This window comes from Bos taurus, chromosome 2, assembly GCF_002263795.3.
Source record: "Bos taurus isolate L1 Dominette 01449 registration number 42190680 breed Hereford chromosome 2, ARS-UCD2.0, whole genome shotgun sequence".
In the NCBI taxonomy this organism is placed as follows: Eukaryota; Metazoa; Chordata; class Mammalia; order Artiodactyla; family Bovidae; genus Bos; species Bos taurus.
This window is the reverse complement of record NC_037329.1, coordinates 122,158,080-122,185,624: the sequence shown is the minus strand read 5'-3', so window position 1 is coordinate 122,185,624 and position 27,545 is coordinate 122,158,080. Positions and strand designations below refer to the sequence as shown.

General features: G+C 45.1%; 2 protein-coding genes across 2 annotated transcripts in view; both read left to right on the top strand.

The window, feature by feature from the left end:
- The first annotated feature begins 517 nt into the window (after positions 1 to 517).
- LOC132343413 (probable ornithine decarboxylase) lies at positions 518 to 1,331 on the top strand. The gene has a single exon (XM_059879450.1). It carries the CDS (start codon positions 907 to 909, stop codon positions 1,216 to 1,218), a length of 312 nt encoding a protein of 103 aa, XP_059735433.1. The 5' UTR covers positions 518 to 906; the 3' UTR covers positions 1,219 to 1,331.
- A 5,642-nt stretch (positions 1,332 to 6,973) lies between these two features.
- The window catches only part of TINAGL1 (tubulointerstitial nephritis antigen like 1), a 35,951-nt gene continuing 15,379 nt past the window's right edge, over positions 6,974 to 27,545 (top strand). Inside the window, exon 1 of the mRNA XM_059879449.1 lies at positions 6,974 to 7,143. The gene's annotated coding sequence lies outside the window, so the exon portion shown is untranslated. The remainder of the gene's footprint in view (positions 7,144 to 27,545) is intronic.

Genomic DNA, 27,545 nt, shown 5'->3' with positions numbered 1-27,545 from the left:
CAGGAGGCCGCCGGAAGCTGCTGTACTATCTCAATGATGGCCACTATGGAACATTCCGCATCTTTCCCAGGGAGTCTGAACCCAGGATGCCCATTATGGTGAAGGTAAGGAGAAGGTTTCATGGCTCTGGCACCTCCTAGACCTTAAGACCACCTGGGCCAGCCCCCCTCGGGCAGGATTCCCTGCTACCAGTGGGAGAGGCGAAGGATCTCAGATTATTGGTGCCTTAGTGGATTGTCACACCTTCTGCATGTGCCAGGATGTGCAAGTGTATCTGCGCATATTGGCATGTGCACTTCTGTGTGGGCCTGGCGATTCACACCTATGCGGGAAGATGCGTGTCTAGGTCCATGGGTCTGTGGAGGGGTATATGCTTCCCTTTGGCTGTCTGTCTTTCTGTCTGTTGTTCTAGAGTCCTTGAATCTTGGAGATGCAGGAGACTTAGGAAGTAGAGATTCTCAAACTTTGCTTCACATTAGAATCACCTGGGAAGTTTTAATACTTCTCTGCCCGGACCAGGCCCCAGACCACTGATATCGGAATTTCTCATGGGTTGGGACCCTGGCATGATCCTTTGTGAAAACTCCTCAAGCACTTTCAATGAAGCTAGGTTTGAGGCCCAGTATTTTGAGCGATTATTAAATAAAATCTTCCCACTTTATAGATGGGAAAGCTGAGGTCCCATCTGTGTCTGCACTTGTGAATTGGCAAGGCTGGAGTCAGTCTCTAGAACATAAGCTCCATGAGGCCGGGTTAAGAGCAATGCCTGGCACACAGGGATCATTTAGGAATTGGTCAGTGTGGGTGGATAAGAGAGTCCTTTCTGCTGGTGCCCTGGGGCATGCCCTGCTTGATGAGAAGTGGGTAGGGGTGTGTGTGTGGGGTCTTCTCTGATTCCCTATCCCCATGTCCCTGCAGGAGCTCAGCCCCAAGCTGTCCCTCTTCCCCTGCACCCTCTTTGGCCCCACGTGTGATGCCTTTGACAAGCTCTTCTTGAAGGAGGTGCAGCTGCCAGAGCTGGATGTGGGCGACTGGCTGGTCTTCCCGTTCATGGGTGCCTACACGTCTGTCCTGAGCTCCACCTTCAGTGGCTTATCTCCCACCTCCATCTGCTATGCCGTGGGGCCTGAGCTCAGGTGTCTGGGGGAGGAGGAGAGGGGGTGGGCAATGAGCGGGTCTCACCAAGATCTGAACTTGTTAAGGGGAGTTGGTGGCTGAGCCCTGGGATCCCAGGCCCTGGAAATACCCTAGTCCCCTGACTGGCCCCAGCAAAGCCCAAGATGTCTGGCTGACCTTTGACACTGGCCTCTGCCTATGGGGTTGACCCTGTTACAACCTCTCCTCAGGGAAGTCCAAGGTAGCCCACCTGGGCAGCTCTGAGAGCCCGGACATGTGCCATTGTGGGCAGAATCAGGCAGCCCTGTAGCCCCAGCTGACCCTCAGCTCCATGGCCAAGGTCCCCCCCGCTATCAGGCCCCACTCTTCTCTGACCATTTGCAGCTGCCTCCCAGTTCCTTCCTCAGATATCCCTTCCCCATCAACTTCAGGTTCCCTCACAGCTCCTGACCCAGGATCTCCTCTGGGTCCAACCTGGGGTTTGCCTCCTGAGGTAGTGGAGGGGGCTCCGGAACACCCCTTTACCGGCGCATTTCTTCCACAGGAGCCTGCTGGAGACCACACCGTAGGCCAGACATGGTCAGAATGGAGGGGCTGTGTCACCTTGGTGCGCTCGTGAGGGATGTCTGGGGGCAGGGATTGGTGGGGAGGAGTAGCGTGGAGGAAACAGAGGTTAGGGCAGGGGCCCCCAACCCCAGGGGTCCCCAACCCCAGGCCATGGACCAGTACCAGTCCGTGGCCTGTTAGGATTCTGGCTGCAGAACAGGAGGTGAGAGGGGGGCGAGTGAGAGAAACTTTAACTGTATTTACAGCCAATTCCCATCGCTTACATTACTGCCTCAGCCCCGCCTCCTGTCAGATCAGCGGTGGGATTAGATTCTCATAGGGCGAACCCTGTGCGCGGACCATGAACCGCGCATGCGCTCTCCTTTTACGATTCTAACGCCTGCTGTTCCGAGATGGAGCTGACTGAGGTGGTGATGCGATCAATGTAATGTGCTTGAATCATCTGAAACCATTCCCCCCCACTCCCGGTCCGAGGAAGAATTGTCTTCCAGGAAACCAGTCCTTAGTGCCAAAAATGTTGGGGGACTGCCGGGTTAGGGTGCCTCCGAAATGAGGCAACATCTAAGGTTCAAAACTGTCCTCTGTGGAGAAGAAAATGGCAACCCACTCCCGTACTGTTGCCTGTAAAATCACATGGACAGAGAAGCCTGGTGGGCTTCCGTTCATGGGGTCTCAAAAGAGCCCGATACGACTTAGCGACTAAACAACAGCAATCACGAGCTAGGTTTAACACCGTTTTCTCTGCTACTCTGCCAATGACTGAACAAATGAAGATAAAACATGACTGCCCAGAACTCTAAAGCGCTCTGCTCCTGGTTTTCTAAAATCTATAAACAAACATTCTTTCTGAGTAATTAAAAAAACAAAGCAAACAAAACTCCTCTGTCTACCGTGGGCTTGAAGCCTCAGTTAGCTCTTCCTGGCAGCCTACCCAGCCCCCTCTTGACCCTGGAGTGAGGCAGTATAAGGAACCTGCACCATTACAAGAGCGCCCCCTGGAGGTCATACCCTGGAATATGCAGCAACGTGCATTGACCAGAACCTTGAGATGCTTTTGTCCTTCCTTTCAATCTGTTAGTGATCCCTGCCCGTTGTTCCAGAAACATATATGTGAACCACAGGCGCCTGATGGAGAGAGCGCTGGCATTGTAGTCAGACACGCCTGGAGGGGATCCAGGCTCCACCACATCCTGGCAGTGTGGTCAGAGCGTCAGTTTTCTCATCTGTGAAGTGAGGGTGCTCTTAGTATTCCCCTTGCAGGATTGTTGAGAGGATTAAGTGAGATAATGCAAATTCTCGTTCAAGGTCAGTTCACGCCCACCTGCTTCTGGCTGGGCCTGATCCTGAGTCTGATCACCCTTGCCCCCACGGTCTGGGTATCCTCAGCGAATATGTACAGCATCTAGCCACATAGTTAATGGACCGTGTGGGTGCCTCAGACCTGGCTTTGGCCTTAAGAAACACCCAGGTTTGGAGCTTGAATGGACCAGGTGTGAATACAGCCAACTCAGAAACAGAGCAAATGCCACTGCATGTTCCCTGGGCAGGCTAACACTTGAAAAACAACATTTGAGGAGTTTTGAGCTCAAAAAAAGAATGCATCCTGCAGGGAAGGAAGATGATAGAGAGAGTCACTTCAGAATGATGGGTCACATTCCTGCAGGAAGGGAAGGGACAGAAGACCCCAGAAGCCAAAGTCACTCATGTTCTGTGCCCTTTTAAAGCTTCACCTGATAAAACAAGACAGTCTCTGAACTCCAGCTTCTGCAGAGGGTCCTCCCCACCCGCCAGAATCAGCCTTATCAATCTTGCTGCAGCCTCCCCAGCTCATCCAAGACCAGAGGAATCCCCAGAACCCTTGGGCTACAGAGATTTCTCCTGCAAACATCTCAGGTGGAGGGAATGAATCTGCGGATGTCACCCAAGGAAGGTAGCAGGTTCAGACAGCCTTTGGATAGTGTGTCTCCTCCCAGAGACTGAAATTCTGAGTGGAAACATCTATCCTTACCTCCCCAGTGGTGTCTGGAAGTACAAATGTGAGTGGGCTTTAGGGTAAAAATAAAGTTTTACTCAGATGCAAGAGATTTTGATGTGTTCTGTGTTTTGCCCTTCAGGCATTTTACTGTGTGATTGTGGATATCCATCCATCTATCCATCCATCCATCTATCCATCCATCCACCCATCTAGCCACCCATCTACCCATCTATCCATCCATCCACCCATCTATCCATCTATCCATCCACCCATCCATTCATTCATCTATCCATCCACCCACCCATCTATCCATCCATCCATCCATCCACCTATCTATTCATCCATCCACCCTTCCATCCATTCATTTATCCATCTACCTATCTATCCATTCATCTATCCATCCATCCATCCACCCATCCATCCATTCATCTATCTATTTACCCATCTATCCATCCATCCATCCACCCATCTCTCCATCCATCCACCCATCCTTCCATCCACCCATCTATCCATCCATCTATCCATCCATCCATTCACCCATCTATCCACCCATCCATCCACCTATCCATCCATCCACCTATCTATTCATCCATCCACCCTTCCATCCATTCATTTATCCATCTACCTATCTATCCATTCATCTATCCATCCATCCATCCACCCATCCATCCATTCATCTATCTATTTACCCATCTATCCATCCATCCATCCACCCATCTCTCCATCCATCCACCCATCCTTCCATCCACCCATCTATCCATTCATCTATCCATCCATCCATTCACCCATCTACCCACCCATCCATCCACCCATCCATCCACCTATCTATTCATCCTTCCACCCATCCATCCACCCATCTATCCATCCACCTATCCACCCATCTATCCATCTACCTATCTATCCATCCATCTACCCATCCATCCATCCATCCATCCATCTATCTATCCACCCTTCCACCAATCCATCTATCCATCCATCCATTCACCCATTGATCTATCTACTCATTCATCCATCCATAAGATAAAATGCAAGAGCCTAGACTGTTCCTGGCACTGTTCTAGGTACAAGTGACACATGATGAACAAGATGGACAAGAGTCTAAGCTCATAGAACTAACTTTCTAGTTGGAAAAAGAGCATAAACAAAGCCCTAAATCTAATAAAATGAAGTGGAAGCAATAAGGGCTGTGAAGAAAAATAAAGCAAGCAAGGGGCCAATGAGCGATTGAAGACAGTGCTGTTTTAGATAGTGGGGTCTCGGGAGGCCTCTCTGAGGACATAGCAGGTGAGCAGAGATCTGAAGGGAGCTTGTGCTTACCTGAGTCAGAGAGTTCCAGGCACTGGAAACAGCAAGTCCAAGGCCAGGGACTGACAGTGTTCCCTCACAGGCAAGAAGCCCGTGTGGGTGAGCACAGTGAGTGAGGGGAGGTGTTGGCAGTTGAGGCAGGAGGAGGACTGGGGGCTGATCTCAAGCTTCAGGTGAGTCAGGGATCTGACTTTGCTCTGAGGCGGAGAAGGTGGGGAAGGGGCTGGGGAGGCCCTGGCAGGTTTGGGCAGGTGAATAGTGTGACAGGATGCAGAGAGAAGTTGAGGGGCGCCTGCCAGTCCTGGGAAGTGACAGTGGTCACAGTACAGGTGGTAAGCTGCACCAGGTTCAGCGTGGACTGCAAAGGTCAAGAGGGGAGAACTTTCTGAAGGGGTCAGAGGTGGGGTAAGAGGCAAAGAGAGGCGTCCAGGACAACTCCAGGGCTTTGGGCTGTGGCTGTGGTACACAGATGGGGATGCAGGGAGGGAGGAGAAGCAGGTTCAGTCATTCAGTCATGTCCGATTCTTTGCGACCCCATGAATCGCAGCACGCCAGGCCTCCCTGTCCATCACCAACTCCTGGAGTTCACTCAGACTCACGTCCATTGAGTCAGTGATGCCATCCAGCCATCTCATCCTCTGTCATCCCCTTCTCCTCCTGCCCCCAATCCCTCCCAGCATCAGAGTCCTTTCCAATGAGTCAACCCTTCGCATGAGGTGGCCAAAGTACTGGAGTTTCAGCTTTAGCATCATTCCTTCCAAAGTAATCCCAGGGCTGATCTCCTTCAGAATGGACTGGTTAGAGCTCCTTGCAGTAAAAGGGACTCTCAAGAGTCTTCTCCAACACCACAGTTCAAAATCATCAATTCTTCAGCGCTCAGCCTTCTTCACAGTCCAACTCTCACATCCATACATGACCACTGGAAAAACCATAGCCTTGACTAGACGGACCTTTGTTGGCAAAGTAATGTCTCTGCTTTTGAATATGCTATCTAGGTTGGTCATAACTTTCCTTCCAAGGAGTAAGCGTCTTTTAATTTCACGGCTGCAGTCACCATCTGTAGTGATTTTGGAGCCCCAAAAAATAAACTCTGACACTGTTTCCACTGTTTCCCCATCTATTTCCCATGAAGTGATGGGATCAGATGCCATGATCTTCGTTTTCTGAATGTTGAGCTTTAAGCCAACTTTTTCACTCTCCTCTTTCACTTTCATCAAGAGGGTTTTTATTTCCTCTTCACTTTCTGCCATAAGGGTGGTGTCATCTGCATATCTGAGGTTATTGATATTTCTCCCAGCAATCTTGATTCCAGCTTGTGTTTCTTCCAGTCCAGCATTTCTCATGATGTACTCTGCATATAAGTTAAATAAGCAGGGTGACAATATACAGCCTTGACGAACTCCTTTTTCTATTTGGACCCAGTCTGTTGTTCCATGTCCAGTTCTAACTGTTGCTTCCTGACCTGCATACAGATTTCTCAAGAGGCAGGTCAGGTGGTCTGGTATTCCCATCTCTTTCAGAATTTTCCACAGTTTATTGTGATCCACACAGTCAAAGGCTTTGGCATAGTCAATAAGGCAGAAATACAAGTTTTTCTGGAACTCTCTTGCTTTTTCCATGATCCAGCGGATGTTGGCAATTTGATCTCTGATTCCTCTGCCTTTTCTAAAACCAGCTTGAACATTTGGAAGTTCACGGTTCACGTATTGCTGAAGCCTGGCTTGGAGAATTTTGAGCATTACTTTACTAGCGTGTGAGATGAGTGCAATTGTGCGGTAGTTTGAGCATTCTTTGGCATTGCCTTTCTTTGAGAAGCGGGTTAGGAGGGATTAAAATGGAGAGTTCCCTTTTGGAAAAGTAATATATGAGAAGCCGATTCAACTTCCAGATATAAGCATCAGGTTTCAGGGCAGAGGTCGGGAGGGCAGATATGACTGTCCATGGGGTGTGGTCCACACTGGTTGGACTTTCCACCCCTAGGGCTTGCCAGCTCAGCCAGGAAGTAAATATGCAGAGAGATGACACAAGTCCTGGGAACTGAGAGGAGAAACGTTCCCGGATGGCAGCCCTCAGCTCTGTGCCCAGGACTCCCCAGAGTGGGTGAGGTGAGGGCTGAGAACGACATCGGAGAGACGGAGGTCATCGCTGATCTTCACCAGCGGATTTTAACGCCTAGGAAGGTTGGTGGAAGTGGGGTCCAGAGAGGATGGGGTGTGGGCACCTCTTCCAGGAAGTTAGTTGTGCTGTAAGAGGAGCAGGAAATGGGAGGGTTGCTGGAAGAGGTGCCTGTAGGTCAAGGAAGGTTTAAGATGAGAGATATTACAGCTTCTTTGTAGGCTCACAGGGATGACTGACAGAAGGCAAGATAATTAAGACGCAGAAAGAGAGGCGACAGTGGCAAAGCAACATCCTTGGGTGGATGGGAGGGATTAGTGTCCTGTGCTCTGGGGCAGGGTGGGGGAACTGAGGCGGGGTGCGCCTAGATGGGAACTCCTTCAGTGCCTCCACAGGGACAGGCAGGTCACTGGGAGAACATGGAAATCTACTGGTGGTTTCTTTCTTAGCGGATTAAGAAGCAAGAACATGGTGGGAGCAAGGAGGCAGGAGAGGGTCCTGGTGTTCTCAGGAGAGGGGCGGAGTGGAAAAGGAACAAAAGTGTGGAAGGATGAATGGATCTGTGAAATGGGTGGCAGTGCCAGTGCAGGTGCCCACTCGAGGTTTGTGGGGGTCCATGTAGAGGCCCGCCGTGCAGTGTGTTTTGTCTTCAGCACATGGGCACCTGCTCTGTGGGTGCAGAATGAGGGGGGGTCATTGGGAAGGAAGAGAGCTAGGCAGGTGGAGACAGCTTAGAGAATGAGGTGCTCCTGGTGGGGGCAGGGGGGTCTCTGCAGGTCCAGGCTCCACCTGCAGTCTTCAAAGCCTTTTCCTGAGCCCACATGCTGCCTTCCACAGCCTTTACCTGCTGGAGACTCATAATGACCCAGTGAGCAAATAATACCCCCTCTTTAGAGAAGTGAACCCTGGGGCCACCTAGCTGGTAAATGACAGAACTGGGATTTGACCTCAAAAGCGGTTCAGTGTTTTTCCTTTAGGGCCACAGGGATGAGCACACTATGTTTAAGAAAGTCTTGCTTCTCAAATATATATATACATATACATATATGCTTCTCAAAGATACACACATACGTATATATACGTATTATATATATGTATTATATATATAACAAGCTTGGCTGTTGGGAGATTAAATTTCAGGTGTTCTGAGCGCCGAGTGGCCCAGGCTTTGTTGTGGTTCAGCCATAGTGATTTGCTTCCACCCACTGGCCACAGTCAGTGTTGCATCTGACCAGAAACCTACAAGGCGTTTGCTCAGCTAAGGATTCGGTTTATGGGAATAACAATGCCTTTTAGAGGAGTTCCCTTCCCTCTTTGACAAACGAGGAGAGAGAAGTCCGAAGAGGTGGCTTTAAAAAGCTGTCTGAACCTGCCTGCTCCATGGAGTCAATAAGTATTCACTGAACACCTCCTCTGTGCCAGGCACTGTTTTAGATTCTGGGAATTGAGCAGACATCATTGCTCTTGTAGACCTGACATCCATGGAGGGTGGAGGTGAGGAAGGGGGAGGACAGGAACCAACCAAATAAATAAACCAATGCTAGACTCTGGAGGATGGTGAGAAGGAATTAAAGGACAGTGACTGGAGAGGGTGGTGGGAGGTGACGTTTGAAGAGAGACCTGATGACTGGGGTGGTTCGGGAAAGATGCTGCAGGAAGAAGGAACAGCTCTACAAAGGCTCGGAGGCTGTGAAAGGTGTGGGCGGTCCAGAACAGGAGGAGCCCACCAACGCCCCAGCCCACAGCTATCTGTGTAGAAAGTCTAGAGGTCATAGCAGGACTTTCTAGCAGGGAGGTGCATGCCATTGACCTTCTCTCAGCCAGTTCACAGCCTTGATCAACACCCATCCAACTCACACAGCTGTCCCCTCCCTCCTGGAAACTCTCTCCTCTCTTGGGTTGTATGATACTAATCGCTGGTGGTAGGAAAAGCTATGAATATTCTCCTGTGGAAATCAAAGCTTAGCAAACATACAGAAGTTTCTGGTTTGAAGGAACCCACTGACATGTCAGACTTCCCTGACTTCCCTGACTTCCCTGGTGGCTCAAAGGGTAAAGCATCTGCCTCCAATGCGGGAAACCTGGGTTCAATCTCTGAGTTGAGAAGATCTCCTGGAGAAGGAAATGGCCGCCCACTCCAATATTCTTGCCTGGAAAATCCCATGGATGGAGGAGCCTGGTAGGCTACAGTCCATGGGGTTGCAAAGAGTCGGACATGACTGAACGACTTCACGTTCACTGACATGTTAAAAGTTAGAGCAGGGAATATTGACACTCAGAGTCAAAGGTCAAGATCAACATTTCTGGGATCTGGAACAGGAGCACGTGGGAGAGAATTGGAGATGTCATCAGTTTCGCGAGTAGCTTTTGCCATGTTATAAATATGTGTTTGTGGACCTGTCTGCTGCTAATCTGTGAGCCATTCTTGCAAATAAAATGAATATTTATGTTTTTATATATATTATATGAGTAAGCTTTATTCAAATCCTATGATTAGTGTTCCAAGAAATAATAAGTTTTGGAAGCAAAGTGAAGTGAAAGTCATTCAGTCGTGTCCGACTCTTTGCGACCCCATGGACTATAAAGTCCATGGAATTCTCCAGGCCAGAGTACTGGAGTGGGTAGCCTATCTCTTCTCCAGCAGATCTTCCCAACCCAGGAATCAAACTGGGGTCTCCTGAATTGCAAGCTGATTCTTTACCTACTGAGCTATCTGGGAACAAGTCCCTAATTTGATAATTTCGCCATGTTACTCTGCTGCTAAGTCGCTTCAGTCGTGTCCGACTCTGTGCGACCCCATAGATGGAAGCCCACCAGGCTCCCCCGTCCCCGGGATTCTCAAGGCAAGAACACTGGAATGGGTTGCCATTTCTTCTCCAATGCATGAGAGTGAAAAGTGAAAGTGAAGTTGCTCAGTCGTGTCCGACTCTTAGCGACCCCATGGACTGTAGCCCACCAGGCTCCTCCACCCATAGGATTTTCCAGGCAAGAGTACTGGAGTGGGGTGCCATTACATGTTACTCTAATACTACCCAGTTATGGGGTTACAAAGAGTCGGACATGAGTGACTGACTGAACTGAACTGAACCCAATTATGTCAGCTGGTATTTTCCAGTGTTTGAATATTTGCTCTAGGCTATAGTTCTTTGTAAAGCAAAATAGTGCATCCTTAAAAAGAGGAAAGTTATAGGAAGCAACATGTACCTAATACCCAACATGAGGCAAGACACTCAGTTCAACCAACATCAGTGCAAATGAAATCAGTTCTTCCATACCAGAAATATTTATCATAAAAACAAAGATCAAGGGCAATTAATATTGCATTTTAAATTTTCAAGACTCTTCTATTTTTTTGTCTTTTATTTATTTTTACTTATTTATTTAAGTATAGAGTATTTACAATGTTCTGGTGTACAGCAAAGTGATTCAGTTGTACATATATATATTATTTTTCATTATATTATATTGAATACAGTTCCCTGTGCTATGCAGTAGGACCTTATTGTTTATCTATTTATAATTTTTTAAAATTAATTTACTTACTTTATTGGGGGCTAATTATAATACTGTGATGGTTTTTGCCATAAATCAACATGAACATTTGTGATATCACTCAATTTTTAAAATGACCTTTATTTGGCATTTATGTTGGGTTAATGTTTCCCCCTTTTTAATGTTTTTTTAAATGATCAAGTGTCTATATGTGGTAGAGGTCATTGTTACATGTTTTTGAATATAGTAGTCTCCCTTATCCAAGGCGGTGATAGGTTAGAAGACCCCCAGTGGATGCCTGAAACTACAGAGCGTACTGTGGTTTTCCATATACATACATACCTACGCTAAAGTTTATTTTATAAAATAAGTGCAATAGATTAACACCAACTAAATAAAACAATTATAATTACATACTGTAATGAAAGTTATGTGAATGTGGTCTCTCTCTTTCTCAAAACATCTTATTGCTCAAATTTAATGCCTTTTCCATCTTAACTTTCCTTGCACCATGGCAGTAACTTTTGCACTTGGAGGCAAGACAGCAATACTAGCATGAATTTCTTTTTCCTTCCTCACCATTTCATGAAGAGAAAATTTGTTCTTACTATAGATCTTAGCAGCCTCCACATTTTTTCTATAAGTTTAGAACTTAAAGGAAGCACTTGATGGCTTCTGTTTGGTATATCTGAATTGCCAGCATCACTACTCTTGGGCTTTGTGGCCCTTATTAAATAAAATAAAGGTTATCTGAACACAAACACCCAGATACCAAGACCGTCAGTCTGGTAACTGATGGCTACTGAATGACTCACAGGCAGATTATGCTGACAGCGGGATGATTCATGTCTCTGTTGGGATGGAGTTGGATGGCTAGAGATTTCATCACACTTCTCAGACTGGCACTCAATTTAAAACATAAAACATTGGACTTCCCTGATGGCCCAGTGCTTAAGAGTCTATGCTGCCAATACAGGGGACATGGGTTTGATCCTGGCCAGGGAACTAAGGTCTTACATGCCATGTGGTGAAGCCAAAAATTAATGAAATACATAAATGCATGTAATAGTTTAGAAACTTATGAACTGTTTCTGATATTTCCCATTTAATATTTTTGGACCATGGTTGACTACGGGTAACTGAGACTGTGGAAAGCAAAACCGTAGATAAGGGAGGAGGGGGATTACTATATACCATCCTGTCATACACTGCCTCATAATAATAATAAACCATGCATCTGCAATCATGATTTTTTAAACAGAAAACCTCTGAATTTTTACTTTTGGCTGCTATGCCGGGCTTGTGGGAATCTTAGTTCTTTGGCCAGGGGTTGAACCCAAACCCTCAGCCCTCAGCAGTGAAGGCACAATGTCCTAACCACTGCACTGCCAGGGATTTTCCTGAAATGTTTAGTATAACAATCTCTCAAGAAAATTTTCACTATTTTTTATTACGGTCAATCATTATTCTTCCAAAACACATGAAGTGTTGAGGAAAATACAGAACAATGTATGACTCCTGGAATTCCTGAGAATTACCTGGGATTCTAGAAAAAGTCAGTTTCATTCCAATCCCAAAGAAGGACAGTGTCAAAGAATAGTCAAACTACCACACAACTGCAATCATTCCATGCTAGCAAAGTAATACTCAAAATTCTCCAAGCCAGGTTTCAGCAGTACATGAACCGAGAACTTCCAGATGTTCAAGCTGGATTCAGAAAAGGCAAAGGAACCAGGAACCAAATTGTCAACATCTGTTAAATCATAGAAATAGCAAGAGAATTCCAGAAAAAATGTCTACTTCTGCTTCACTGACTACTCTAAAGCCTTTGACTGTGGATCACAACAAGCTGTGGAAAATTCTTAAAGAGATGGGAATACCAGATCACCTTAGATACCACACCTTCTGAGAGATCTGTATGCAGGTCAAGAAGAAACAGAACCAGACATGGAACAACAAAATAGTTCAAAATTGGGAACCATATACATCAAGGCTGTATATTGTCGCCCTGCTTATTTAACTTATATGCAGAGTACATCATGTGAAATGCCAGGCTGGATGAATTACAAGCTGGAATCAAGACTGCCAGGAGAACTATCAACAGCCTCAGATATGCAGATGATACCATCCTCATAGCAGAAAGCAAAGAGGAACCTCTTGATGAGCCTCTTGATGAAAGTGATAGAGGAGAATGAAAAAGCTGGCTTAAAACTCAACATTCAAAAAACTAAGATAATAGCATCTGATCCTATCACTTCATGGCAAATAGATGGGGAAAAAATGGAAACAGTGGCAGATTTAATTTTCTTGGGCTCCCAAATCACTGCAGATGGTGACTGCAGCCATGAAGTTAGAAGACGTTTGCTCCTTGGAAGAAAAGCTATGACAAAGCTAGACAGCAGAGATTAAAAAGCAGAGACATCACTTTGCCAACAAAGGTCCGTATAGTCAAAGCTATGGTTTTTCCAGTAGTCATGTATGTGAGAGTTGGACCATAAAGAAAGCTAAGTGCCAAAGAATTGATGCTTTTGAACTGTGGTGCTGGAGAAGACTCTTGAGAGACTCTTGGGCAGCAAGGAGATCCAACCAGTCAATCCTAAAGAAGATCAGTCCTGAATATCCATTGGAAGATGTTGAAGCTGAAACTCCAATGCTTTGGCCACCTAATGTGAAGAGCTGGTTCATTGGAAAAGATCCTGATGCTGGGAAAGATTGAAGATGGAGGAGAAGGGGAGAACAGAGGATGAGATGGTTGGATGGCATCACCAACTCGGTGGACATGAATTTGAGCAAGCTCTGGGAGTTGGTGATGGACAGGGAGGCCTGGTGTGCTGCAGTTCATGGGGTCTCAAAGAGTGGGACACGACTGAGTGACTGAACTGAAGAATTTGGAAATGCTTTTTGAAGTTCTGCCTCTGTAACATTTCTCAACTCTACATCCAGTCCCATCTCCAAAGGCCATTGCTCTGATTGCCAGAACTTTGCCATCACTTCTGACCTTGTGAGTCAGACTCCAGACTCCTCCAGCCCATACTCCATGTGGCGGAGGGATCTTTCTAAAGCAAAAACTCAGCCTGTTCTGCTGTGAAATCTGTCCCTGGCTCCCCAGTTCCTTCACCAATGTTCCTTAAAATGCATCTTGGAATGATGGTTACGTAAAAACATCTGAAGCTTTCTAATAGGTGGTGGTTTAGGAAGCTTCATTCAGAGATGCAGAATCTCTGGGAGCTGAAGCCTAAAAACCTGCACCCACATCTCTGAATGATTTTCTTAAACCTTTTTTTTAATGGCAAAATACAACACGAATACAAAAAAACCACATAAAACAAATGTACAGATTAATGAACCATAATTAGGCAAACTCCTGTATGACCACCACACCTGTCTGAAGGCAAAATTTTGCCCCCCCACCCCAGAACTCTCCACACATCTCCTCCTTATCACTTCCCATCTCCACCCCCAGCAGCCTTTCACTTTGCCTGGTTTTTATTTTAATGTGTCATTAGTTTTTTTAATCCTTGGTTCTCTTTCCATCTTTTTTCTTCTTGCGATTTATTTACTAATGAAACCAGATTATTTGTCTTACAGAGTTTCCCGCTATCATTGCTAATTATATCTCCATGGTGGAGGTAGCACATTCCTCTTTTCTTGGAATTTCCTGTTAATTGGTCATTGGATCCAGAAACTAATCAGATTTGCATTTCTATTTCTGACAAGCCTGCTTTTACAGGTGATGTGTGTTCATCATCAGGGGCTCATGACTATGTTTCTCTCATCTTGTACATTTCCCACCCTAGATCTGAAATCAGCCCCGATATCTTGGGTAACTATTAATAGCTGGGATTTTCTAAGAAGCTATTAAGCAGTCTTCTGAAGTGGTGAACTTACTTATACTCTCCTCAGCAATGTATGAAAGTCCTAGTTGCTCTGAATCCTCAGCAGGATTTAGTATGTTGATCTTATTTTAGCTCTTCAAGTGGTGTAAAATGTTGTTTCATTGTGGTTTCAATTTGGAGTTTCCTAACAATCAGTGATGTTGAACACATTTTCATGTGCTCTTTGGCCATTGGTATATCTTCTTTCATGAAATGTGTTCTGCATATATATCCTATGTCTCAACTGAATCAAACTGGTGAACAACATTGAATCATCTGTACCATTGCTGATTTTTTTTTTTTTTTGATTGAGCTTCTGAAAAAAGTATTTTGAAATCTCCAGCTGTGGTTGTATGTTTGTCTAGTTCTCTTTTAGTCTCAACAATTTTTATGTGTTTTTCTAACTAATTAATTTGGCTGCACCAGGTCTTAGATACAGCATTTGGGATCTCTGATCTTCGTTGCGGCATGCAGAATCTTCTAGTTGCAGCCTGGGGGATCTAGTTCCCTGACCAGGGATAGAATCCAGGCCCCCTGCATTCGGAGCGCAGAGTCTTAGCCACTGGACTACCAGGGAAGTCTCTGCTTTATATAGTTTTAACCTGTGTTATTTGGTACATACAAATTTAGAATTGTTATATCTTCCTATTGAATTGGACTTTTAAAAATAATTTTCTTTATTTATCTATTTACTTATGGCTGTGCTGGGTCTTTGCTGCTGCTCATGCAGGCTTTCTTCTAGCTGCAGCTAGTGGGGGCTACTCCTTAGCTGCAGTGCACAGGCTTCTCATTGCAGTGGCTTTTGTTGCGGAGCACGGGCTCTAGGAAGTGTGGGCTTCAGCAGCTGCAGCACATGAACTCAGTAGCTGCAGCTCCAGAGCACAGGCTGAATAGCTGTGGTGTATTGGCAGGCGAATTCTTTACCACTGAACCACCAGGGAAGCCTCTAATTGGACTTTTATTGTTATAAAACATCTGTCTTTATCTCTAGTAATACCTTTTGTCTTAAGCTTATTTTACCTGGTATTAATATAGTGACACTACTTTTTAAAAAAGTAGTGTTTGAGTGGTATATCTTTTTTGACCCTCTTGTTTCTGTGTTTTTATATTTTAAAAGTGTCTCTTATAAATGAAACACAATTGGGCTTTTAAAAAACCCACTCTAGTGTTACGTGTCTTTTAGTCAGTTTGTTTTAACCCTGTATATTTAATGTAACTACTGATATAGTTGGATTTATAATTTAAGCAACCATTTGGATATAGTTGGATTATATTTGGATATAGTTGGATTTATAATTTAAGCAACCATTTGCTGTTCATTTTCTATCTCATCTGTTCCTTGTTCATGTACTCACCCACTATTTTCTTCTTTTGGATAATCATCTAGCTTTTATTATTTCATGCTTTTCCTTTATTAGGTTCTAGCTACACAGTTTTACAAAATCCTTGCAGTGGTTACTTTAGAGATTTAAATATGCGTCTTTGACATATTATTATATGTCTTAGTTCAAGCTACTGTAACAAAATACCATAAAGCGATGGACATAAACAATAGAAATGTATTACTCACAGTTCGGGTGGCTGGAAAGTCCGGGGTCAGGACCCCAGATGATTAGGGTCTGGTGAGAGTCCTTTTCCTGGTTTGCACATGGCAGTCTTCCTGCTTTGTCTTAACATGGCAGAGAGAGGAAGCAAGCTCTCTTACCCTCTTCTCAAAAGAGCACTAATCCCACGAGGACTCTATCCTCATAACCCAACTACTTCCTAAAGGCCACATCTCCAAATACCATCACTTTGGAGATTAAAGTTTCATTGTATGAATGGGAGGAGGTGGGGAGGGAGAGACACAAACATTCAGCCCATATCACAATATTGCAGGCTCATTGGCGTATTAAATTAATATATTTACCGCTGTTTTAACAATACAAGAAACTTACAACAGCTCAGCTCCTTTAACTCCCTTCCAGCTTTTGTGCTATGTTGTATATTTTGCTTCTGTAAACACTACAAGCCCTCCAAGACATTTCTATCACTGTTTCGTCAATTTCTGAATGTTTACCCACACATTTCTCCTTGCCAGTGCTCTGCATTACTTTCTGAAGGTCTGCTCTTTCATCTGGAGTCATTTTACTTCAGCCTGAAATTTTTCTTTTAATATTTCTTGTGGTACAATTTGGTCAGCAGCACATTTTGTCAACTTTTTTTTGTACAAATGTCTTTGGTTCCTGTTAATTCTTAAAAAAAAAAAAAATTATCCCTCCTTGGTATAGAATTCTAGATTAGCAGTGTTGGTTTTATTATTATTATTCCATTTCTGACCTTTTAAAATGTCATTCCATTTTCTTTTAGATTTATAGTTTCTGTTGAAATGTAGGCACCAGTCTTATTGTTGGGCTTTAAAGATAGTGTCTTATATTTAGCTGCTTTTGTGATGTTTCTTTGTCTCAGTTTTCAGCTGTTGAACACGTCTAAGTGTGGCTTTCTTTAGTGAAAGAAAGGGTTTTACTAAGCTTCTTGGATTTGTGGGTTGATATCTTTCAACAGTTTTGGAAAAATAATAAGTCATTTGAAGTATCTTCAAATATTGCTTCTGTCCCAAATCTCTTTTCTTCTGTTCTGGGATTCTAATTATATAAATGTTAGAATTTGTTATGCTGTGTTCCTGTTTTTTTTTTTTTTCTTCTGTTTCAGCTTGGATGTTTTCTATTGAATTGTTTTCAAGTTTTCTAATCTTGTCTTTTATCCTTATGCTGTACTCTTTTTTGTTGTTGTTAAATATATCAAATAAATTCTTAACTTCATGTGTTGTATATCTGTTTTAGAATATTTAGTTTTTAAAAATACATTCTACTTCTCTATTGACAATCTTTATTGTATATCCACTTTTTCAATCTTTTTTTCTTCATGTTATCTAGCATATTATCAAAGTTATTTTAAAGTTTTTGTTTATTAACTCTGGTATATGGATCATTGTGGTTCTGACACTATTTTCTATTTTTTCTCTTGACTACCAATCATATTTTCCTGCCTCTGTATATCTAGTAATCTCCAATAGATGATATTGTTCAAATTGTAACTTATCCCAATATGATATTATCCTATTATGATAAGTGTGTAGTAGCATCTTATTGTGGTCTTAATTTGCATTTTAAAATTATGTGTAAGGATGAGCACTTTTTCATATTATCAATGATTTGGTTTTCCTCTTTTGTGGAATGCCTGTTCAATTTATTATTTATTATTTGTACAGTGGTCCCCTCTATTCCTAATAGCACGTCTTTTTTTTTTTTTTTAATTGAAGTACAGTTGATTTACAATGTGTTCGTTTCAGGTGTATAGCACAATGATTCAGATGTGTTCTTTTATATTCAGATATATTCTTTTTTTCAGATTCTTATGCCTTATAGGTTATTTAAAACATTGAGTATAGTTCCCTGTGCTGTACAGTAGATCTTTCTTGGTTATCTATTTTATATACAATAGTGCACGCATGCTCGGTTGCTCAGCTGTGTCTGACTCTTTGCAACCCCATGGACTGTAGCTCCTCTGTCCATGGAATTGTCCAGGCAAGAATACTGGAGTAGGTTGCCATTTCCTACTCCAGGAGATCTTCCCAGCCCGAGGATCAAGCTCATGTCTATTGCATCTGTATGTCAGAAGGTCTATTTCTATTTTATAAATGAGTTCATTTGCATTTTTTAGACTTCATGATATCGTATGTATTTGTCTTTCTCTGCCCCACTTAATATGGTAATCTCCGGGTCCATCTGTGTTGCTGCACATGGCATTATTTCACTCTTTTTTGTGGCTGAGTAATATTCCATTGTATATATGTACCACATCTTCTTCATCCATTCATCTGTCGATGGGCATTTTGGTTGCCTCCATGTCTTGGCTATTTTAAGTAGTGCTGCAATGAACAACAGGATGCATGTATCTTTTCAAATTATAGTTTTCTCTGGGTATATGCCCAGGAGTGGAAATGGAGGATCATATGGCAACTCTTAGGCTTCCCTTGTGGCTCAGCTGGTAAAGGATCCTCCTGCAATGCAGGAGACCCCAGTTCGATTCCTGGGTCAGGAAGATCCACTGGAGAAGGGATAGTTACTCACACCAGTATTCTTGAACTTCCCTTGTGGCTCAGCTGGTAAAGACTCTGCCTGCAATGTGGGAGACCTGGGTTTGATCCCTAGGTTGGGAAGATCCCCTGGAGAATGGAAAAGCTACCCATTCCAGTATTCTGGCCTGGAGAATTCCATGGACTGTATAGACCATGGGGTCACAAAGAGTTGAACATGACTAAGCAACTTTCACGGCAACTCTATTTTTAGTTTTTTAAGGAACTTCCATACTGTTTTCCATAATGACTGTACCAATTTACATTCCCACCAATAGCGTAGGCGAGTTCCTTTCTCTCCACACCTTCCCCAGCATTTATTATTTATAGATTTTAAAAATAATTTTATTTACTTTTTTAAAAATTTTTGGCTGTGCTGCATCTTCGTTGCTGCACGGGCTTTTCTCTAGTTGTGGTGAGCGAGGGCTACTCTAGTTGCGGTCCATGGGCAGCTCATTGTGATGGCTTCTCTTGTTGCGGAGCCTGGGATCTAGGTCTTGTGGGCTTCCATAGCTGTGGCTCCCGGGCTCTAGAGCACAGGCTCAGTAGTTGTGGAACACAGGCTTAGTTGCTCTGTGACATGTGGGATCCTTCTGGACCAGGAATTGAACCTGTGTCTCCTGCATTGGAAAGCATACTCTTCACAATTTAGCTACCAGGGAAGCCCATTATTTGTAGACTTTCTAATGAAAGCCATTCTGACTGATGTGAAGTGATACCTCATTGTAGTTTTGATTTGCGTTTCTCTAATAATTAGCGATGTTGGGCATCTTTCATGTTCCTGTTAGCCACCTGTATGTCTTCTTTGGAGAAATGTCTGTTTATATATTCTGCCCTTTTTTTTTTTTTTTGATTGGGTTGTTTGTTTGTTTGTTTGTTTTGATATTGAGTAGTATCCTAATAGTACTTCTTGCCTTAAAGCCCACACACTGTCTGGTGTTAATCTGCATAGGTATTTGGTTAGTAGACCTGCACCCAGAGGGGACTTCCACTTCCCTAAACTGACCTGGAAATTGTACTGTCTTTATTGTTTTACTGTTTATCCTTGGAGAAGGCAATAGCAACCCACTCCAATGGTACTCTTGCCTGGAAAATCCCATGGACGGAGGAGCCTGGTAGGCTGCAGTCCATGGGGTCGCTAAGAGTCAGACATGACTGAGTGACTTCACTTTCACTTTTCACTTTCTTGCATTGGAGAAGGAAATGGCAACCCACTCCAGTGTTCTTGCCTTGAAAATCCCAGGGATGGGGGAGCCTGGTGGGCTGCCATCTATGGGGTTGCACAGAGTCGGACACGACTGAAGTGACTTAGCAGCAGCTAGAGGTTATAATCTACACACTTAACTCCTTCGAGTCTAGATTTAATCAACCCTCCCTCCAAAGAAGATCTTCACTTGCTTTTTCGGGGGGCTGGAATCACAGTCTGGGGATACCTCAATCTATGTTCAAGACTTGATCATCCAACACATATAAGCTGGGGCTGCAAGTCCACACTAGGGCTGACTTCCTTCTAGGAGCGTGGCTTTGGGGATTCCCAGCTTGTTGTGGGGAAGGTTTTCTATATGATCTTTCACTATGTACTCTAACTTTATTTGTGCCCCTGGTCCAAGACAGTCAGCAAAACAACAGCCCAGAGTGGCCAGAATCGGGAAAAAAGACTTTCCTGTTTGGTTTCTCTGTCAAAATTTTTGTTTTCCCTTCAGTGTTTTTTCTGGTAACTCTGTAACCCTCTGGATACACTAATTTACCAGCATTTTTCATTGTTTCCAAGGGGTGAGTTGATCTGAGTGACTTAGCCTGATATGACCATAAAAGGGAATTCTGCCAGGCCCCAGACTCCATTTGACAGAGATGGAAACTGCGGGTCAGTGGGGTAGGGCCACTTTCCTGGGACCTTACAACCAGTTAGAAGTGGAGCCAGCCTGCAGACTTATACCAAGTCTGGTAATCTCTCCACCCACGACCTAGCAGTACTCTCTTGGATACTTGGTTTCTCTGTATGTAATGAAGAAGTCAGACCAGATGGTCTCTGAGAGCCTACTGGACTCAGGACAGAATCCCATAGTTTTTCAATCCTCTGAGACCCACTCAGCCGGCTCTGCACCCTCAGTTAGTGAATTGGCTCAGCGTAGAGCTGACACCTGAGGCTAGGCACGGAGAGTTCCCAGATCAGCCACAAGGGGGCAGTTGTGTGCAGAGAGCGCTCAGGTTCTGAGATGACATCATGGCCAAGGGTTTCTTTTTGGAGGTCTTTGCTTCTCACTATCAAAAGGGAAAATGATTTTGCCTGGGATCCAAAGCCCTGTGTCCCTTCTGCTTCGTTTCATTTGACAAACTGTGGCTGGTGCACAGAGATAAGTCATCCCCTGCCTCTACCCTGGAGGACTTCATGGTTCACTAAATCATCCTCTCCAGGCTAGATTTCAGGCTGATTTTTCCACCTCCCTGTTTGGCTCCTGCTGTTCTCCTTCCCCCGATACTACCATTTCTCCTCATTTTTAATGCTCAACTCAGATGCCAGCTCTTCCCTGGATTCTCCTAAACACTCCCACCAGAATCCCCCTCTCCCTCCCCTAAGCCCATAGCCTTGGTTCTGTATCTTGAATCCTGGTCTGGCCATGTGCTCATCTCACTTCTCAGACAGGGCAGGGACCGCCTCAACTCTGGGCCCCCTGTGCCAGCCCAGGACACAGGCGCGCTGGAGGGAGGAAGGTGGAGGGTCTGCTGGCTGAGACTTCTGGCAGAGCTGAAGGGGATTGGAGCCCAGCACCTAGAGGGCTCCACTGGCAGCTCAAGTCTCTACCCAGACCCCAAGCCTTTCAGGATCCAGCTAGGTGCTCACCGCTGAGAAAATGACAAGAAAAGCTTCCAGTTCCATGAACCAGTGGATACATTACGAAACCATAAAAACGGCAGAAGAAAACATAGAAGGGTTTCTGATTAACTTTGGAGTTTGAAAGACCTTTATATGACGCAAAACCAGAAGCCATTAGCAAATAAGAAACGTAAATGACTTTTAAGCTTTTGAAGAAATCCTCAACCTTATTCATGCGAAGTCTACCAGAGATTAAAAATACACCGAGATTCCATTTTCACCCATCAGATTGGCAGAAATCCCCAAGTTTGATATCATTGTTTAGGTGACACCGTGGAAAAGCAGGCACACTCATCATTGCTAGGGGAGGGGACATCCCTTGGGGGACAAGATGGCATTATCTATCCAATTTTGCCAATACCCTGGTGTTAGACTGGATTCTAAGGTGATCCTTCTTGGCTTTCAACTTTGTGTGATCCTTTGCATGTGAGCAGAATCTGTAAATATGATGAAAATATGGACTCAATGATTATGTTCCTTTATATGGCAAAAGAGATTTTTCAGGGACTTTCCTGGCATCCAGTGGTTAAGACTTTGCCTTCCAGTGCAGAGGGGTGGGTTCAGGGACCCAAGCTCCCACATGCCTGATTACCCAAAAACCAAAACATAAAACAGAAGCAATATTGTAGCAAATTCAATAAAGACTTTAAAAAATATGGTCCACATTTTAAACATTCTTTAAAAAAATAAATATAGATTTTTTTAAAACAGAGATTTTGCAGATGTAAGGTCCCAAGTCAGTGGAGGGGGCTCAGGATGGAATCAAGGTATTGGTAAGGCTTGGCTCTCATTTGGAGCCTCAGGGGGCAAATCAACTTTCTCGCTCACTCCTGTCATTGGCAGAACTTTCTTCCTAGGGGGCTGGACCTGATCAGCTGAACCTGTTAAGTGCAGAAAGTTTTCTCCAGCTGGTCTCAGAAGCAGAAGTCCGAGATTTGAAGCAGGAGAAGGATGAACTGTACCATTCAGAGAAAGTCACGTGGCAGAGTATGTAGGTGTCCTCTAGGAGCTGAGGAGCGCCCTCAGCTGTTTGCCGGTGAGAAACCAGAGACCACAAGGAAGCAAGTTCTGCCAATGACTGGGGTGAGCGTGGAAGCGGGTCTGCCCCCTGAGGCTCCAAATAAGAACTAAGCCTTGCCAACACCTTGACTCCATCCTGAGCAGGAGACCCAGCTACATCATGCAGGACTGCCCTACAGATACTCAGGGTGTTATTTTAAGCTGCTGAGTTTGTGATACTTTGGTATGCAGCCACAGAAAATGAATACAGTACCTTCAACCTAGCCATCCACTGCTGGGAATTAATTCTGCAAATATACTTGTACATATATTGAACAAAGTATGTACATGATTATTTATTGCAGCATTACTGTAATACCAAAAAAGAGAGAAATTAGAAAGGACTCAAATTGATTAAATGGATTATTTCAATCTACAGTTGAGTATCAGACAGTGATAAAAAGAAAAGTGGAGCTCTACTGGCTGATTAAAATTAAAATTAAAATCTCCCAGCATATGTAGTTTGTTATGTTTTATGCAGAAAGGGTGTTATGAACATATATTCATTTTTGTAGGTGCATAAAGTAACTGTGCTGGAGTAGGAAATGGCAACCCCACTCCAGTATTCTTGCCTGGAGAATCCCATGGACAGAGGAGCCTGGCCAGCTATGTTCCATAGGGTCGCAGAGTTGGACACGACTGAAGTGACTTAACACAGCACAACAAAGTAACTCTGCAAGAAAACCTCAGATACTAATAAAAAGTAGTGACTTGTAGGGGTGGGGACGAGGAATCAGAACAGGGCAAATGAGGCACATGTGTCCAAGGGAGACTTTTGTTAGTGATAGAACATTTGTTTATTTTAAATTTATTTATTTATTTCTATTTGGCCGCACTGAGCAGCACGTGGGATCTGAGGTCCCCAACCAGGGATCAAATTGCTGCCCACCTCACATCGGAAGTGTGAAGTACTAACCACTGGACCACCAGGGAAGTCCCCAGGCGAGACTTTTTACTGTATGCTTTTTATACACATTTTTGGAACCATGAGGATGTATTAATGAAAAATCAAATAAAACTAATTGCTTTAAAATGAGCCAGAGAGGGAATTACCTGGCTGTCCAGTGGTTAGAAGTCTACACTCTCACTGCCGAGGGCCCAGCCTCAGTCCCTGATCAGGGAATTAAGATCCCACAAGCTGCACAGTGTGGCCAAATAAATAAATAAAATGAGTCAGTAGGGTGCTACCCTCCCCCCAGCTTCTTTGTGGGCCTGAGCCTGCTCCCTTGCTTTGCCCCCAAAAGTTGATTCTGGGGCATGTCCTCCACAACACCCTTGACCTCTGACATAGGGTCCTCCATCTCCCTTCTGCCTAGGGGAACTAGAGACAGGGATTCAAATAGCTGTGTCTGAGCAAGTCATGTTCTGGGATTCAGTTTTCCCATCTGTAAAATGGGGATGATCATACCTCAGAGGGCTGTTGGAGGATTACATAAAATAAACCACGTCAAGTGACCCCCACCCCCCACCCCGCACTCCTGCCCCTTAGAAGGTGCTCTTGGTAGTCGTGCTGGCTGGAAAGGGCATTCCTTGCAGAAGGAGTTTATCGAGCACATAGTGAGTAGACCTGATCACTCACCGTGTAGCTGTGGCTCAATTCCTCCATCTAGTCTCCATATCTTCAGTTGCAAGTGGGAAGTTTGGACTGAATGCATCCTCTCTCTCTTTTGCATGAGTTTAGGGACCTCAGTCACTATGGAGGGTTCTCTCTCACTTCAGATACGGGTTGGTAAGTCCCAGACAGAGTGGCGACTTGTTCAAGGTCACAGAGCATATGTCAGAGGCAGAACCAGGACTGGGACCGAAGGCCCCTGACTCCCACCCGCACCCTTGAGCTCTCTCTGCCCCAGCCCATCTGTGTCCGAGCAGCCATGTCATCCCATGGAGCCTTCTTGGGGTCTCTCCTTATCTCCTCTGCTTGTTACTACAGAAGGGCTGCTGCTCACCCAGTCTTGAGTTTCGAGGCTCCAGCTCCCCAGATCCCCTATCCAGGAGTCTCCCCAACATCTGCCCCCTCCAGCAGGAGACAGTGACAAGCAAGACAGAGCACCCCTGGGGTGGCGCGGAGCCAGCGAAGGCCCCTGTGACCACAGCGTGAGGAACCACAAAGGCCTTGAATCTTTGATCTCTCACCTGGAACTCTCTTCTTCCCCAGGGTCTCCCGCCCTCATCCTGCGGCTCACTAGGCCTTGAGGGAGTTACCTCCCCTTCCTGAGCCAGGGAGAGAGCGGCCTTGGGTTCTGACAACCTTCTAGTTCCCCGTGGACTCTGACTATACTTCTTGTCCTGGAGTTTCCCTAGGGATCCGGGGGCAAGCTATCCGGTCTTTTGTCTAAATAGCATGAGGTTGGTTCCTAACATCTGAGGCATGGCCTCTGAGAAGTCACGTGAGTGTTTCTTTCAGCACACGTTGGTCACGCTTCCGACAGGGAACTGTGTCTTGGTGTCTCTCAGACAGTCTCTGCCTGAGCATCAATCACTCTCATGCGTGGGGCTGTTTGTCACCGTCTAAGCTGACGCAGAGAACAGAGACCCCCTCACGTAGGCAAACACGTGTGCAGATTTCAGACCACTCTAATCCGGTTTGACTCCTTTCATCTAGTTTTCCTATGGCTTGACCCATGAGGCTGGAGCAGGTTTACAGTAGTTTCAGCTAGTTTTAGCTGGTTTGACTCACTTTACATCGGCATAAGCATGTTTGCATCTATTTGTCTGTTCTGAGCTCATCTGTGGCTGTTTTGATTTGGGTTATCATAATAATAGCAGACACTCTTCTCACACTTGTGATATGTCAGCACGGTCGATTAAAAGGGCTTTACATGAAGTCGTAATTCTCACAACTACTGCACAGGTGGGGACTGTCATTAGTGTTCTTCTTTCTTTTTCTGGAACACATTTGCTTCTTTATTTTTATTTTTGCTGCACTGGGTCTTCGTTGCTGCCTGCAGGCTTTTTCTCTAGTTGTAGCACCCAGGCTCTCTAGTTGCGGTGTGTGGGCTTAGTTGCCCCGAGGCATGTTCCCAAACCAGGGATCAAACTCACGCCCCCTGCATTGAAGGGGAATTCTTAACCTCTGGTTCACCAGGAAAGTCCCCAGCGTCCTCATGTCACGCGTGGAGAAACTGAGGCACAGAGAACTTCAGAAACCTGCCCCAGGTTTCCAGCTCACTGAGAGGCAGATCCAGGATTTGAACCTACTCCATCTGGCCGCCGAGTCTGTGCTCTGAACCTTGACGTTACGCTCTATCACTGCCGATGAGCGTTTGAGCCATTTCTTGATAAACGTCGATGCCGTCTGAGCCAGTTTGTTCTGCTTTTGCCAACACAAGCTGCTTGGTGCTGGCTCCATCTGCAAACAGCCCTGAATTTGGCACGTTCAGGTTGACACACCATCTCAGGCCTCACAGAGCCTAGACCACTGTATTAGTTTCCTAAGGCTGCTGGCACAAACTGCCGCAGATTTGACTGCTTAAAACAGAAATGCAATTTCTCACAGTCTGGAGGCCAGAAGTTCAAAATCAAGGTTTTGGCTGAGCTAGTCTCTCTCTGAAGGCTCAAGGGGAGAATATGCTTCTTGCCTCTTCCAGCTTCTGGATACTTTTGAACTGTGGTGTTGGAGAAGACTCTTGAGAGTCCCTTGGACTGCGAGAAGATCAAACCAGGACATCCTAAAGGAGTATTCATTGGAAGGACTGATGCTGAAGCTGAAACTCCAATACTTTGGCCACCTGATGTGAAGAACTGACTCATTGGATAAGACCCTGATGCTGGGAAAGATTGAAGGCAGGAGGAGAAAGAGACGACAGAGGATGAGATGGTTGGATGGCGTCATCGACTCAATGGGCATGAGTGTGAGCAAGCTCTGGGAGTTAGTGATGGACAGGGAAGCTTGGCGTGCTGCAGTCCATGGGGTCACAAAGAGTCGGACACGACTGAGAGACTGAACTGAACTGAGCTTCTGGGGGCTCCAGGTGTCTCTTGACTTGTGGCCCCATCACTCCAACCTCTGCATCCATGGTCACATTACTTCCTCCTCTTCTGTGTGTTTCTTATAAGGAAATTGTCAGTGGATTTAGCACACCCCAACCCCTCTAGACATTCAGGATTATCTATCTCAAGATCTTTAATTTATCTGAAAAGACTTTTTTCAAGTAAGTTTCCAGCCACAGATTTCAGGGTTTAGGATTTGGGCATATCTTTGTGGGTGGGGGGCTCCATTCAACCCATTACAACCACTAAGGTCACATCACAGTATTTCCCCCTGAGAACCTAGCTCTTAAGAGGGACTCTAACAGATTGGTTTTTAACTCAGCCTTTAGGATTTTATTACTTTCTGCTGAGGAATTAAAAGGTAAAAGTATTCAATGTGCTTGCAGCCACAGAAGAACCTCTTGTACTTTTCAAGACTTTCTTGTTGCTCTTCCTGGCTGGGAAGATCAGGAATTCCTGGAAACACCAAGCAAGGTGTGGGAATGTTTCCGTAAATAGGCACCGGAAGACACAACCTGCTTTCTAAGATGTTTGCTGGTGATAACACCAAGTTTACTGTTCCCCAGGGAGCTCTCTTTAGTGAAAGTAATGCTGAATTGAAGGAGGGCAGATGATTAGCGGACGAGGGGGAGCAGTTAGCCCCAAATATCTCTGCACTCCTGGCCCAGAGTTGAAAGAAGCTTGTCATTTAGATAGAGAGAGAGGTGACGAAATGGTGTCCTTACTCAGCAGGAAGCAGCACTCAGGGCCCTTTGTACTCAACTGACCCCAAGAGCCAATTCACAGAAATATTACAGAAAAGGGAAAGCTGTTTCTCTTTTCTGCATTTCCCCACTTGCACCCACAAGTGATGACTATGAACACCACCGGATGTGAGAGTCAGCTTAGTCCTTAGACCATTTTGGCCTCTGCAGAAGCTTCAGGGATTGGGCTCAAGGTTCTGCTCTGCCCCTACCAGCTGAGTGACCTTGGGCAAGCCAGAAAGGCTTTCTGAGTCTTGATTTTCCCATCTGCCTGTTGATTTAATAGGATTACCTGGGAAAAGGCCCACGTTTGGCA

Excerpts from the sequence above, each read along its gene's own strand:
- LOC132343413 (XM_059879450.1), top strand. The coding sequence starts at position 907 with ATGTCCCTGCAGGAGCTCAGCCCCAAGCTGTCCCTCTTCCCCTGCACC.